The sequence below is a fragment of the Ananas comosus genome, linkage group 18 (assembly GCF_001540865.1).
Source record: "Ananas comosus cultivar F153 linkage group 18, ASM154086v1, whole genome shotgun sequence".
In the NCBI taxonomy this organism is placed as follows: domain Eukaryota; kingdom Viridiplantae; phylum Streptophyta; class Magnoliopsida; order Poales; family Bromeliaceae; genus Ananas; species Ananas comosus.
Window position 1 is genome coordinate 2950559 of NC_033638.1, and position 16540 is coordinate 2967098.

A 16540-nucleotide genomic window follows, 5' to 3' on the forward strand; every position below is an offset into this window, starting at 1 on the left:
TATGAATTCATTTTGAGAGTGACATTTGGATGTAAACTACTCCTAGTTTAGTAGTTGTTGATGTTCATGCTTTAGATACCCATCAACTTATAATTCATCTATTATATGGCATTGTATAATAGTAATGAAATTGGTTGAATGTTCACGCTTCGTGTGTACGGGGGCGTTCTTGTACACATGGCGGGTCTGTGCACATACCAAGGATAGACTTCCGCTGTAGCCCGGGGAGTGACATTGAGACTTCTATCAAACCATAGAACAAAACATTTTTAGGGCTTGTTAAAAAATATGAAACAACCATTTTTCTCCAATAGCTTAAGTTATCAGAGAAGAGTATTTTTAATATTTATATTCGACACTCCCTCTCACGTTTGGACTCGAGCCTTATTAATAGCCCAGGCATGGACTTGAATTAAATGGAAAGAAATTAAATAAGACTAAGAACCTGACAGGATTTGAACTCAGGACTTCTCGCGCTGATGAATGTGAAACAATATGTTTTCTCCAATAGATTAAGCTATCAAAGAACTGTTAGGATTTGGTTAGATTTGTAGTAGAATCCTAAATAGATTAAGATAAATATCTAAATCTGTTAAAGATAAATTAATATGGATTTAAATATTAATTAGAATAGGAATCCTAATTACACTAGGATTAGCGTACGTTTTAGTGGAGCTTTATATCAAGGATTTAAGTGTCGTGGCAAATGCTCGTGCCAGAATCTTGCCAGCACGGTACGGCAAGATCCATACTGGACCGTGCCGATGCTTGCCGATGACAAATATACATGTGTGCCAACACATAATAGCAAGAAATATTTATTTTCTTCAGCAACAAAATATTTTAATTATTTGTTATGTACTTTTATCAAATCTTTTGAACTTTATTGAGAAAAATTACTTACTAATTTAAAAAATAGAGGTTTTGAGATATGCCATCGGCACGGGGACTATATAGTGTCGATATCATGTTGGCACGATACGACACGGTAGATACGGTTCGAGCCAATAGGCACTTTAATCCTTGCTTTATATATAGTTCTATGGTATGCAATTTTGTTGTAGCATCTAGAGGAGGGCACAGCCAAAAGTTTAAGCTCTTTGGTAGTGTCATACCAAGGAGAGAGTTGGCAATGGTTGAGTGCACCTAGTGCATAGGTGCATAAGAGAGAAAAAGATAGAGAAGTCCTTTATGTATATAAAAGACGAGAGAAGGGTGAGAAATTAAGAAAGAGGGTTCAAGTTGAAAGCTACTCTATTATAGAAGAGAGTTAGCTGTAATCTTCTCTTGAGTAGTGAATCTTATTTTACCTGTGTATTTTTTCTATTTAGTTTTTTTCTCTCTTTTGTGATTGTATCAACTTTTGCTGAGGAGATGCGTTTATGGTAAAAACCCGATTTGAAGCTTCCGTTGAGGAATCTCAACAACTAGTACCAGATTCCCAACAATTGGTATTAGAGCTTAAGGTTACCGATTCTCAGGAGAGATCGACCGAGATGGCCACAAAATTTGAAATCGAGAAGTTTGACGGCAAGAACAATTTCGAATTGTGGTAGATTAAAGTACTGCTGATTCTCATACAACAAGAGTTGGACGAAACGTTGAACGGGAAAGAGGCGAAGCCAGTATTGGAGGTCACAAATATGGCATGGTAAAAGATAGAGCATAAGGCGTAAAGTACGCTTCATCTATCTTTGGTAGATGAGGTTCTTTACAATGTAGCCAGTGAGTCGACACTGGCGAAGTTGTAGAAAAATTTAAAAGATCTGTATATGACCAAATCCCTAACGAATAGACTGTATCTGAAGCAACGACTGTACACACTGCGGATGCAGGAAGCGGCGACCCTACATGAGCATATGAACGAGTTCAACAAGGTGGTGGCCCAGTTGACCAGTATCGAAGTCAATCTGGATGATGAGGACAAGACGTTGATTTAATTATCTTTGCTACGGCGACATATGAGCATCAAGTGACCACATTTGCTTTATGGCAAGGAGATCATACGCGTGAAGACGGTTATGGCGGGTCATGGCAGCGCTTCTCTCTAATGAGATGCAAAAAAACGACTCGGAAGTCCGGCATGCAGAGCCGTAATACTGCTCTGATGGTGAAAGTAAAGAAGGATGTAAAAACATCGGGCGACCGAAGGTGCACAGAAAAAGCCGCTATTTGAGGCGGGGTGCTTCTATTGTCACAGGAAATGGCATATAAAGCGCAATTGTCATAAGTTTAAAGGCGATCTGAAGGAGTTGAAGCGGCAGAAGGAGAAAACCGTCGTGAACTAGGACCAGGCGACAACAGCAATGGCGCAAACTGCAGAGTCGGAGATGATCAATTCTAATGTCCTGTATGTGGCGACCAGAGGTGCTAAAATTTCAGATGATGCGTAGGTGCTCAACATGGTATGTTCCTTTCACGTTGCCCGAAAAATGAGTCTTTTGCCACCTATAAGGCGATCAAGGGTGGAGCGGTAGATGCAGCAACATCAAGCGAAGGAGACAAGGTTAAGGTAGAGCTTGCATAAGCTCGACGCTGCGGTTGAAGACTAGAAATCAAACCAAGGTGGAGATTGTTAGTATTTGGTTAAATTTGTAATAAAATCCTAGATAGATTAGGGTAAATATTTAAATCTATTAGAGATAAATTAATATGGATTTAAATATTAATTAGAATAGGAATCCTAATTATACTAGGATTGGGGTACGTTTTAATGGAGCTTTATATATAACTCTATGGAATGCAATTTTGTAGCAACATCCAGAGGAAGATACGGCCAAAGGTTGAAGCTCTTTGGTTGTGTCATACCAGGGAGATAGTTGGCCATGGTTGAGTGCACCTAGTGCATAGGTGCATAGAGAGAAAAAGATAGAGAAGTCTTTTAGGTTTATAAAAGACAAGAGAAGGGTGAAAGATTCAGAAAGAGGGCTCAGGTTGAAAGCTACTCTATTGTAGAAAAGGAATCAGGTGTAATCTTCTCTTGATTAGTGAATCTTGTTTCACCTATATATTTTTTCTGTTTAGTTTTTTCTCTCTTGTGATTGTATCAGCTTTTACTAAAGAGATTGGTTTATGGTAAAAACCCAATTAGACGCTTCCGTTTCAAAATCTCAACAACTAGTACCAGATTCCCAACAAGAACGGTATTTTTAATATTTATATTCAACAGGGCTCACACATTTTACTTTGATGTAGAAGTCGAACTTAGTGTAATTAACCAAGAACAATCAAATTACGAATTTATTTCTATAGTTTATGGTACTTAATCTATCGGTACTTAATCTATCAAAGAAACTTTTACCGAGGGATAAGCACGAGGTTTCGAGAAACTTGTCGACTTGTGTACACTACCATACCACCAAGGGGCCCATATTCCATCAAACTCTCTTGGACCACTTTCCCATCTGTTGCAGGAACTACATGTTAGATAAAGAAACTACTGCATGCATAAAGCAAAAGGATATATGCCCATTGATAATATGCCAAGAAAATTATTGTCTTTAATGCTGATAGCAACAAAAGCAAATATTTTTCAGCAACTCTGAAGATGAAAGGCTCTATAGAAATATTTATTACAGGTGAATGTGGTATAGAATAAGCATGAGAACATAGAACAGTTTTGATCTTTTGTTTTTCTGCATATGTACATAGGTGGAAGATTTGTGTAGTTGAAGATTGATTTCTTGAATTTGAAGATTGATCCGTTTCCTTCTTCTACAGAATACACTGCATATTCTCCTGTAATATGGTGCATACTGGTGGCTCACAATGTAGGCTTAAATTTTCATGATATGCATGATATGCATAACAAATTACAACAGTAATGACAGAAAATTGGAAACACTCATTCAGGCTATCTCGATCATCTAAATCATGCAAAAACTCGATTAAAAATACTATTGCAAGAATTTACACCACAAAGTATACTAAAATACTAAAGCTCTTCTTTCGCCCAGATTAAAACTCAAGAGGCCTAACTCTCGGTCAAAATGCACAACGAAACGTGAATAAATAAAGCACAAACTACTCCTTGAATGCTTAATCAAGCTAACATAAGATCAAACTTTTACTACATTAGAAGATTGCAACTCTTTATGCCAATCAGAAATTGAGCCTAAAAGCAATAAGGGTGTACACTGTATTAACTAAGGTCAATCTACAATAGCAAAGGATAAGAGTATCCAAGTCTAAGTTGATCCGGTTAAATATACCTAAGCATTGACGGCTGAAAAGGAATGCCCAAATCCTGACAAAGTCCACGCAAGACAGCCTGCAGAAGAGTGCAAATAATTGTATCACAACAAACTGGTACATGACATGGGCATCTGAAAATTCTGAATATTAATTGCACGAGTCAAACTATGCAGTACAGTGTCTAAAAATTTTCCAAATGAAAATTGTGAACCGATTGTCCAACTTTAGCACTGAAATAATATATTAAATAATGTTCACTGCATAGGACAAGTTAACATGCAAAACAACCTTAATAAAATCAAGGAAGCGTATGTTCTGACCCCACTATAATATCCGAGACATTTGAATAATTGAGAATTCAAGAATTTGAATTTAAATTCGGTCGCTATTTGAATTTTATATATATATATATATATATATATATATTATATATATATAAATATATATATATATACATATATATATGTGTGGTGTATATTATATATACACACACATATATATATGTATATATATATATAGGTGTTATGTGGTGGATCGGGAGACGATGGGTTTTGTCGCGAATCGGCGACCAAATCAGGCGAAACAAAATAGTGATGTCAATGCCACGAACGTGCTGAACGCGCCGGCGCAGTCCGTTCGCAAATCTGACGGACGGATCTCCTGATATCGCGCGAGGATCGAGGAGGGGTCATAAGTTGCAAAACGGAAATTTTGCAAAAAGCCCTATATTTTATGTACTGTTTTGTGTATGTACTGTTTTGTGTGAAATCAAACGTGGAGGTACGTACACGCATTTTACTCGCGCTATGAGGGACTCGGCTAAAAATACCAATCCTTGGTGGGTTAATTGCAAGTTTACCACCTTGTATATATAAACTAACTAGGGTTTTCATGGAAGAAAACACTAACCCTAGCTCCAGCTGACCCCCAGCCGCCTCTCCTTCCTCACCCGCGTGCGTAGCGCACTCCCCAGCCGCCGCCGGCCGAACTCCGGCCGGCCAACTGCCACCTGCACCATCTTCTCCACCACCATCTCCCTCCACCTCTGCCGGAGCACAACCAGGAGGGCCCCTCACCCTCGAGCTCCTTCTCTGGATGTGCCCCGACCCCCGGCGACTTCCCCCGCCGGTCTGTCACGGGGTTAGCTTTTTCGCCTTGGAAATCCCGGCGCGGCGATCAAGTGTCGCACACCCAAGCCAACCTTCTGGAGTCCTTAACATGGACATGTCTCCCAAACTTAACAGTGGAATACCAATCCAAGCATTTTGCCAAGCTTGCTCCTCTGCGAGACTTATAGCCCGTCCCCTCACCTGTAATCGAACCCCTCATCGGACTCCTCGAGTTTCCAACGAGCAACCCCAATACCGAGGTTGGCCACCAAGCTAGGTACATCCCGTTTCGCCAACCAAACTCTCCTCGAGAGTGCTCTATAGCCGAATGCCTTGTTGCCTCCACCGCTAGCCCCAAAGATATTACAAGTTCTCCCCCAACTTGTCTCAATATGAGTCTAGCCGAACGTCCTGCCTCACCATGTGTTCCGCTCCCACGACTTTACCTGTACGCCGCTCGCGTCAAGGTCCGGGCTTCGCAACATCGCATGCCACGAAGAGCACTCATGGGTGTAAATCCCTCTCTGTCTTATCTCATGGGCCTGGAAACGCCTACAACCATACCACATACGCGGCCTGCTCGCTCAGTCCAACGGCATACATCCGATAAGCCACCGAAGTGTGCGCCACAAGCTTACCCGTCTCCCAATGCCAGCGACTTAGCATGACACCCCGCACGCCCCTGCTTTGCACTTTCGTGCTTCGCATCCAACCTGTGCTACTCTCGTGTCCCATCGCTCCTGGCAAGGGAAGCCAACAAGTCCACACCGGGCTTCTCGATCGTTCACAGTCCACACGACCCTCGCTTTGCCATGGCGCTCCGCGCCCCTGATCTCCTTAGGTTCGCCTCATAAGGCTCCATCCCAACAAGTCAACCTCGCTGGCCATCTAGTCCCTCCATGGCTCGACCATGCCTGGCCTCCAACGCCATTGGTCCAGTCTCTCAAGGTTCACTATATAGATACCGATACCGCTTGCCTCATTGGGTTCCACCCTTCGAGTCTCATAGGCATCGCGCCCCACGAGTTCTCCTTCGGCATGCCTCCCTTTAGAGATCCTATTGAGTTCCGCCTCCTTAGGCCTTCGCGGGAGCCCCACCCCACGAATCCCCGCTCGACACACTTGCCTTCGTGAGTCTTGCCCTTTACGGTGGGCCATCCATCGCAAGACTATCCGTCATCCGCTCGTACGCTCCACTACAGAGATTCAAGCCGGCATAAGGTAGCGCAAGCTATCCTAGGAGGAAAGCCTTGCGGTATTTCCCGCTCCGTAATGTCGTCGACCTCTCGTCTCCGACATTACCCTAGGCCCGTGTCCCTTCAACCGTCCAATACTCGGTCCCACAGAACGCTAGGCTTGGCCACTCCGCTAGCCAAGGGACGACCCATGTCCTATGGGTCGACGAGGGAGTCGGGGCCACTTACGAAGTGTCCACCCCTCCTCTATATACCTTACAAGGCATCCTCCCATTTGGCACGCCGGGGGTACAAAGGTGCTCACCAAGGGGTACGTTTTGAGCCCCCGCATGTGGCACCTATTTTCTTGCTATGGCATGGGCCATTACTAGGGAATTGCCTCCGTTGACTTGACAGCGACTCCAACCCGACGGAACGCCTCAACTCCGCAACTCCATAACTTCGTCAACCCAAGTGCCTACCAAATATGGCCCCCAAGGACGTCACAGTCGAGTCCCAGCGATCGACCCCTGACAAGTCGCCGCCGTCCTCACGCGCTGCCACTGCCGACCCTGGCAGCCTGCAGCCACCTAGGGCAGGTTCAGGCCGAGGCAGCCCCAGCTCCTTTCCCTCGCGCCGCTGTCGCTCTGGGCCACCTTGGCAGCCCTCCCCCGACCCTCGGCGACCATTCCCGCCGGTCACCGTCGTCCCCGCCCGCCGCCACTGCCGCACCTGGCAGCATGCGCCCACCTGGGGCAAGCTCGAGCCGAGGACACCCCAGCTTCTCTCCCTCGCGCCGCCGCCACCACTCTGGGCCACCTTGGCCGCCCTCCTCTGACCTCCGGTGACCCATCGCCGCCGCCCTGTAGCTCCCCGACCGTCGCCGAGGCCGCTGTAAATTGTTGAACCCGAGCCGAGCCCGTGCGGGTGGGGGTTGCCCCGGCCTCGCCCCACCGGCCGCACCCACCTAACGCCGGCACGCCCACCGCCGAGCCGCCGCCGGCCGTGCCCTAGCTCCCCCTTCCCGGTAAGCCAAATTACTGCTGTTTGTGCACTGTTTCGAGGTTGTTTGCACTGTTTCGAGGTTGTTTACACTGTTTCGGCGATTCGAGGCCACCCCGATGCCTTCGGAAGTGAGCACGATGATCCTTGATCAGTGCTGATCATCGTGCTCATCTCCTTTGGGGTCAGCGAGCCCCTAATTTGCAAAATATACGCGGTTTAAGCTCAGTGCGCAGGGTTCGTTGAACTTTGTGTCGCTCCCGCACCTCCCACAGTGAGCCGCTGTGCTCCAAACCGTAAGCACAGCCTCCGGCACGTCAAGACCTGTCAGTACGTGTCTCGGCTGACCTCGAAAGCCCGCGGGTTGCGGTATCGAGCCATAAAACCCCGAAAATCACATAAAATAATATGATTTTATGTAATAGTAGGGGCCTTTATGCAATTGTACACTTCGTGGCTACTGTGGGCAATATGTGGGGGTGGCCGGTGATCTCTGGACTGATTGTCCAAGGTTCGAAGCCTTTGCATAAATCGAATATTGATTTTCGATACGTTTTTCGGCGAAATTCGTCGACGGAACGTGATTTCGGTTCGGATTCCTCCCGACGATATTCGAGTATACTATACTTTGTCACTGAGCCTGGTTGGCTGGTCACTTACGTCGTTTCGGGGGTTCGGAGACAACGGGTGAGCGACGGTGGATTCCACTGTCGAAAACGACACTTTCGGGAACCCGGATCGGAACGGTTATCCGACGATAATCATTTCGATGTGAGTCTTCATGTTTGCTACCAAGACACCTTTATTGTGGCAGCGGGTGACTCATGGCGCGAGTCGGTGAGTTCCGGGACACTTCATGAGTCCCGGCGGAGTCCCCGTGCGATTTCGGGACTTCCGGCAAGTTACGGTAATCAGTTTGGGAAACCGATTCCCGTGGGAATATTTGTGGGGTTGTGGGTTTAGTATTTCTTATATGTGGGTTAGATACTAACCCGGTGGACTCTCCGTAGGTCCGGTTGCCGACCTTCCACAGTCGGGAGAGAGGCACGTTATTCATACAGGTGGGTACTTCAATCCAAAGTCGGTACAGTGGTGCATGCTCGGTGACGTTCTCTCCACCCTCTCTTTATTACCTTGCACATCATGTTATGAGCCTAGCACTCTTTGACTTCTTGCTTATTACTCTACTTGGTTACTTTCTATATTTATCATCATGATCTAAAAGTAGAGCGGATTATTTGTGGTGACCTATTCGGTCGGTTCTGTGACTCTTGTACTTGATGACATATACGGTCGGCATACCCTGAGGGGTAGGATTGTCGGCTAGTTGCCAACGGTTGGCTATTAAGCATATCAGCATCGATCGCCACTGCTCGTACGCATTTCACGAACATCAGCGGTCTGATCCACCGCGAAGGAGTGTTCTTTTTCGAAAAAGTGGTTGGGAGTGCCAACCCGTGAGCCCAGAAGCTTATGCTCGGATTATATGCAGGTAGAGCGGTAGTGGTACAAGCCTGAGGTCTGCAGACCGACATGGCAGGTTTCTGGATTGGGTATATTTGGGACTGATCGTCCGATTGGATGCATACATACAGTAGCAGTAGTGGCATATGTATATCCTAGTTTTCTTATTTGTTATTGCTACTGTATTACCGTTGTATATATCTTTGGTTATCTCTTCCTTTACCGGTGAGTACTCCTCGTCTTCGTCGGCTTACGGTACCCACTGGGAGGGGAGACATATGTACATGTTCTCACCCCCCACCATTTTTCAGGTGATACGGACGGTGAGGGTCGGGACAGTACGTGAGGACGGTATTAGCTAGATGTGCCCAGAGTTATCTGTTGATGATGTCCATTACATTCCGTTGGATTTGTTTAGATCTAACCCTACCCTCTTCCCATAAATAAATGACTTAGACTTTTATGGTTCAGTTCATTTTACTTTATTTGGATATATCAGCTTTATAATGTTAAATAAAGTATTTGTGGTTTTCATGTGAAATTATGGAAATGGTTTTCTACCCCTCATGGTAGCCTGTTTTTAAAGAAAAAGATTTCCGTGTGGGAAACGGTTTTAAAAAAGAATTTTTCGCTTTTTATGATTCTAGTATTTCAAAATAAGTTTCCGGGTGGGAAACATTTTAAATCAATAGAAGTAGATTTACGAATGAAACGTTATAATCTTATGATTAATGGAATGTGAATCGTGATATTGTGATGTCGTGAATGTTTATGGTTTCTATATATATACTGTGGTTGTATCTTGTACTTGTGTGACGCCGTGCAAATACAAGGAAGACTCTGTCCGTGTGAACAGTGGATTTTCTATATTTGTGGGGGGTCTGACATTGCCTAGGGTCAAGGTTTTCACACAAAAAAAAAAAAATTGGGCACTTCCTCTTTGATTCTTAAACTTAAAAGGGACCCCAGGGCGTGACACCTACCATAAGATGAAGCACCAAGACTAGTCCCTGATAAATACTATTGACCCACCAAGCCCGCAGTTTTAATCTTTTACCTCACATCAAATCAAAAAAAGGATATCATACTTACAGGAGTTGTACTGATGTTAGATTATAAGCTTGTTTATTATTTTATTATTTTATTCCTTTTGTTGAAAGGATGTGTACCTTATGAAGGTTGTGTCTTTTACTTTAGGGATATATCTTTTATTGTATGGATGTTTCATTTCATGAAGAGTTGTATTGTTTCATGGTCTATATATGGAGGGCATGTGATTTGTTGTGTATTGGATCCAAATATATGGTAATGTACTAAGTTCAGTCGTACTTAAATAAATTTGGCCTTTCTAATTTAAAATATGTTATAGCTCTTTTAATATAGTTCTTGCCCGCCAAGGCACCAACATTTGGTATCAGAGCACCAGATTGCTAGAAAGAAACTCTGTCAAAAAAAAAAAAGCCAATCAAATTCTCCTACCCCAATATTTATTGACAAAAAATCAACAATCGAGTTATCTAAGAATCCATTGCTTCATGGCAGAAGTAAATATATAAATACAAGATATCACTTTCTTCGTGAAGAAATAAAGAAAAGGCATGTTGAATTAATTCATTACAACTCTGAGGATCAGGTAGCACATGTTTTTACTAAGCCATTACAGTCAGAAGCTTTTTAGAAATTTAGAGAAAAACTTGAAATTTGGACAGTTAAAAATTAAACGAAAATAAAAATATATATTAAAAAAAATAGTGGCCGGAGAAAAGTCAATTAATTAATTTTATGTGTTGACCAGTGCAAATTAATGTTGACCGGTGCAAGTAAAAGGTGCTAGTGAAAGTTGTTGACTCGTGTTGCTGAACAGTGCATCCTCTGAGGAGTTGACAGTTGCAAATGAAAGTAATTTATTGGTGCATTTTTAAATTAGTAGTTGCATCACTTGTAGTTATTAATAACTAACTAGATGTGTCTCTTGGTGTGAAAAGAGACGTCTTTTAATGCCTAAATATATAGTCTGGAGAAATGAATTTGTATCATAAATATAAGTTAACAAGTTGATAAAAAAAGGAGAAAAATGAAGAATAAGGTAATAGTGAGGGTGTCCTACAAAGAACTTGGAAAAAACAAATATTTTCTTAGAGAAGAAAAATATGGCGTTGATTATAGAGAGCAAATCCCTGGCAACGCAATCAACGAATAGGCATGCAAGATTAGAAGTCTAATTTAAAAAAGGGGCAATTTCTTATATACCCCTGAAATGTTTCCGACTTTTCGATTTACCCCTCTTAGAAGGCTAATATTGAAAATACCCCTCCTACGTTCCAACCTATTTCTAATATACCCTTAGAGTTAAAATCTGTTAAGTAACACTGTTATCGCTGTAAAATTACTCTTTTGCCCTTTTCAAATATACCCTTCCACCATCATTGTCTTTCTTATTTGCACTTAAAGTCAGGGGCACAAAAAGTATTTCAACTTTTTGTCTTTTCTAATATACCCCTCTACCGTAACCAACCTTTCTTATTTGCCCTTAAGTTAAGGGCAAAATTGGCATTTTAATTTTTTTTAACTGTGATAGATATTTAACTCACGTTTAACTCAGGTTAACTTAACAGGAGATAACTGCGGGGGTATTTTGCAATAACGGTGGAACATATGAGGGGCATTTTAGAAAGGAAAAAAAAGTAGGGGTAGATCGGATATTTTCAGATGCATGAGGGGTATATAGGCAATTATCCCTTTAAAAAAAGATAGCATTACAAGAAAAACTCCAAGATTATAAAGACCCAATCGAAGAAGATGACGAAAGTTATGCGTAAACAAGCCTAAGGCAGAATGTTAGATTATAACCTTGTTTATTATTTTATTGTTTTATTCTTTTTGTTGAAGGATGTGTACCATATGAAAGGGTATGTCCCTTTGTAAGGTTGTGTCTTTTAATTTACGGATATGCCTTTTAATGTAGGGATGTTTCTTTTCATAAAGAGTTGTATCATTTCTTGGTCTATATATAGAGGGCATGTGATTTGTTGTGTAATGGATCCAAATATATGGTAATTGTACTAAGTTCATTTGTACTTAGTTTAGTCGTGCTTAAAGAAATTTGGCCTTTCTAATTTAAAATATTTTGTAGCTCCTTGAATATAGTTCTTGCCCGCCACGGCGCCAACATTTGGTATCAGAGCCTAGGTTTCTAGAAAGAAACTTTGTAAAATAAAAATGGCCAATGAAATTCTCCTACCCCAATATTTATTAACAACAAAATCAACAATCGAGTTTCTAAGAATCCAGCGCTTTATGGCAGAAGTAAACGTACAGACACAAGATATTATTTTTTTCGTGAAGAAGTAAAAAAAAGGCATGTTGAATTAATTCATTGCAACTGCGAGGATAAGGTAGCAGATATTTTTACTAAGCCATTATAGTCAGAAGCTTTTTAGAAATTTAGAGAAAAACTCAAAATTCGAGTAGTTAAAAATTAAACCAAAATAAAAATATATATTAAAAAAGATAGTGGCTGGAGATGCGTCAATTAATTAATTTTCTGTGTCAACCGGTGCAAATTAATGTTGTTATGGTGTTGACCGGTGCAAGTAAAAGATGCAAGTGAAATTTGTTGACTGGTGCTGTTGAACACTGCATCCTCTGAGGAGTTGACTGGTGCAAATGAAAGTTGTTTATCAGTGCATTTTTAAATTAATAGTTGCATCACTTGTTGTTAATAATGACTAATTACATGTCTCTGTGTAAGAGACATCCTTTCATGCCTATACATGTATATAGTATGGAGAAATGAATTTGTATTATAAATATAAGTTAACAAGTTGATAAAAAAAAGAAAGAGAAAAATGTAGAATAAGGTAATAGGGAGGGTGTCCTACAAAAATCTACTTCAAGAATATTGTGAAAAGATGAAGATACCTCTACCATAATATCGCATTTATCAAGAGGGACCTATTCATGTTCTGAAATTTTATTCTTGTTGAATTCAGTAATTCACATTACATAGGAGATAAAAGGAAGACTACGAAGGAAGTGGAATAGGATGTGGCGCATTTTGCTTTCATGATTACTATGGGTATGATCTCTCTTGATCAAAAGAATATTTATTTAAAGAAACTTGCAAAGAATTTGGAAAGAGCAAATATTTCCTTAGAGAAGGAAATATGGTGTCGATTATAGAGAACAAATAACTGAAGAACGCAATCAACGAACATGCATGCAAGATTAGAAGTCTAATTTCAGAAAAGATAGCAATACAAGGAAAACTCCAAGATTATGAAGACCCAATCGAAGAAGATGACGAAAGTTATGCATAAACAAGCTTAAGCGGGAATGTTAGATTATAAACTTGTTTATTATTTTATTGTTTTATTCTTTTTGTTGAAGGATGTCTACCCTATAAAATGATATGTCCCTTTGTAAGGTTGTGTCTTTTAGTTTAGGGATATGTCTTTTAATGTAGGGATGTTTCTTTTAATGAAGAGTTGTATCGTCTCATGCTCTATATATAGATGGCATGTGATTTGTCGCGTAATGAATCCAAAAATATGGTAATTGTACTAAGTTCAGTTATACTTAAGTTCAGTCGTACATAAATAATTTTGGCCTTTCTAATTTAAAATACTTTATAGCTCTTTTATTGCTTGACCCATGTTAGTATGGTGAGTAGATGCAGGGATTTAGAAAGGGGCTTTATATGAAGTTCCAAATACTCCGTAACGTTTTATGATATGTTTGTCCAAACGCTCTTTAATGTTTTATGATATGTTTGGTTTGTAGTTAAGTAAGAAATAGAAAGCAACATTGAATGTAGATTACGATATCTAAGGAATTCTCGCGATACAATAACAGTATGGGTAACAAGTAAAGCATAATTAACCAATTCTAATCAACTTACTGTTGGCTGTTGATAACCACAATCATGCAACACTAAGCTTGACGAAATGAAAAACAGAAGATCATCTTAATTCAAGTCTTTAGCAACCGATACAAAGTCAAAAGGAAAAAAACCTCGGGATCTTTTTCAAGATCTTCAGCATCTATTACTGGTGGAGGGTTCCCAAGCTCACATAGCTCGCTATATATGGCGACAAGTCCTGCCAAACCCAGCTCTAGAAAAGATAACGGCACAACTTTGTCGAATGATGGCTGACAAGTTATGCAAGAACAGCTATTCAATAGGCAACCAAAAGAATTTGTTTCTTGAGAATAAAAAAGATGATGTGATACACAAACAAATTTTGTTTTAAACTTAAGCAGCCAAAATAACAAGAATAAGTTCGAAAACAGAGTCTACATAATAAACTAATCACGTTTGCAAACCTTTCTTGAACTTCTGATATGACAAGTTAGGTGGCAAATAACATGGAAATAGCGGTTCTAACAATATGAAATAAAGAACATAATACAATAGTAACATATGAGGTAACACTAAAGTTAATAAGTATTAGAAAATTAAAAAGGGTTCTTGCTGAGAGCAGGTATTAAACAAGTTTGCAAGAAGTGCAGCTTTCCTACACAACACTGATCTCTTCTTTTAAGCCCTTGACCATGAAACATAAGACCATGTGCAAAATATTCCTTTTAAAGGAAAATAAAAGGGAAAAAAAAGAAAAAAGAGAAAAAGAGAGGATCTAGGACTAGGACCCTTGAATGCAGGACCAAGTGACCTAGTCAATTGGGACCCATTGGTTCGATTCAATAGGCCTTTCAAATCAAATTCGGGTCTGAACCGAATTAATATCTCTTTGCATTATTAGAATTTTTATTACCATATAAGATTAGATCTACATATGGATAATTGTATTTTAACTTCCTTTTTAGATAGGTACTAGGATTTGATTAGAATTTGATATGTAGTAGAATTATTGATTTCTTTCCACGTTTGTTTTCCTAGTAGTACTTAAAGCTCTATAAATAAGGCCCTAAGCCTCCCTCCTGTATTATGATTTAATGGAAGCTTGAAAGTTTGAGATTAATAAATTTGTATGGAGCTTTTTAAGCACCATAATCCCCTTCACAAAAGAATCGCCCTAAAAAGAGTACCGTACGGGAGTGAATCTGCTTCATGAGTGAATCCTAATTATCTTTCCTATCTTCTTCATTTCTTTCTTTTTGATTTTTCTAAATTTTCTTTTTTCTTTAATTTCGGTAATTTTCATAATTTCTTTATTTTTTTCAATTCCAAAAATATTTCTAAAAGAATAAAAAAAAAACCTAGAAATTAAAAAATCTTTCAAAAACTATTAACACATCTATGCTAAGGGAGAAACCAAATGTGTCCTACAATTGACCATGTCACCTCCTTGAGAAAAAGTTTTTAAGACTCACATGTATATTAGCACATGAAATCACATGGGTATGGCCGCAAATTGATCGCCATACCCATAGCCAGCTTTCCCTCTCCCCACCCCTTCTCTTTCTCTCTCACCTTTTCTCAATACGTACTTATCTTCATCCCTCCCCCCACCTAAAACTTTTTCACAATGAAATATTTGAAGTAAGAAGGGAACCAAAAAGCGCTTAAAAGCAATGTAGCATGGTTTTGAGAAGCATAGGTTGTTTTGTGCCTAAAATTTATCACAATAGATTTTATAACTATATTGTTGCAATGACTTTTGATGTGGTGTGGGCATTTGTTATATATATATTTTTACTTCATGAGAAATGTGTTCTCTCTTTGGTTGTGAAAAAACTTTGCACGCATTTGCTCCTTAAGGGCGTTATTTACGAAGGGCATGTTGGATTAAGTATTATTATTATATTTTGCTTCTCTAAACTAGGTTTTATACCTATAAACATGTTTTGGTGATAAGTTTTATATGAACTGATTTTACATGTAATTTACTAACGTTCCATTTAATTCGTGAAATTCAATATATATAACAATCATTGGTTTTGAAATCCTAATTTATCAGGATTTATTCATTTCTCTTTTCTGAAAAATAAAAGGACTACAATTTTGCAACATGGCATGATCCCCGTTGGTCAACGCCACACTCAACCTCTAGTACGCCTTTGACGTTGTAAACGTCAGGAGCCTCAATGGTGCAGCATGGTGGACCCCAACATTCCAATGCTGCGTCAACGCCATTCTCTGATCCATCGCCAACTGCACTCGTGGGGCGCCTCCGCGAGGTCCCGATCTGGCGCTACTTGATGATGCCTTCAGCTTGAATAACGAGAGGTATTCGCTTCGATATAGTGTAAGTGTTCCATTTCATCTTTTACTCGCATATAATATTTACCATCAAGTCCTGTTTTCTTCGCTAGGTGGATCTACTTGAGTTTTAAATTTGTGGGCTTATATTTACTGCTAACTGAAAGGGAAAAATATGGTTGCTAGGTTCTTATTCTTCATTTTGTATAACTAATTATCCATGCATTATGTTGACTTGCGATATGAAAAGCTAATTCACGAAGAATTTAGTGTTCAATGTAAATTCAATGTACTAGACGTTGTTCAAAAGTTAGAGAGGCTAGGCATTGTTGTAATATCCGAGATTTTGACCGTGTAGCTAAACCCTCTATTAATGATGTTTTTGTGTGTAATGTAATTACATAAGCACTCGTCAAGTTTCAGGAGAAAACGGA

The 16540-nt window shown here is 40.3% G+C and overlaps 1 protein-coding gene across 4 annotated transcripts in view; it reads right to left on the reverse strand.

Annotated features, from left to right (window-relative positions):
• The window catches only part of LOC109724250 (branched-chain-amino-acid aminotransferase-like protein 2), a 43588-nt gene that overhangs the window by 13042 nt on the left and 14006 nt on the right, over window positions 1–16540 (reverse strand). For 2 of the 4 annotated variants that reach the window (XM_020253001.1, XM_020253000.1), the window contains exons 5-7: window positions 13958–14095; window positions 4212–4270; window positions 3302–3404 (exon numbers count right to left, since the gene is read on the reverse strand). In XM_020253001.1, coding sequence (XP_020108590.1) covers window positions 3302–3404; window positions 4212–4270; window positions 13958–14095 — 300 coding nt within the window. The remainder of the gene's footprint in view (window positions 1–3301; window positions 3405–4211; window positions 4271–13957; window positions 14096–16540) is intronic. The other 2 variants (XM_020253002.1, XM_020253003.1) reach the window with 2 other exon arrangements.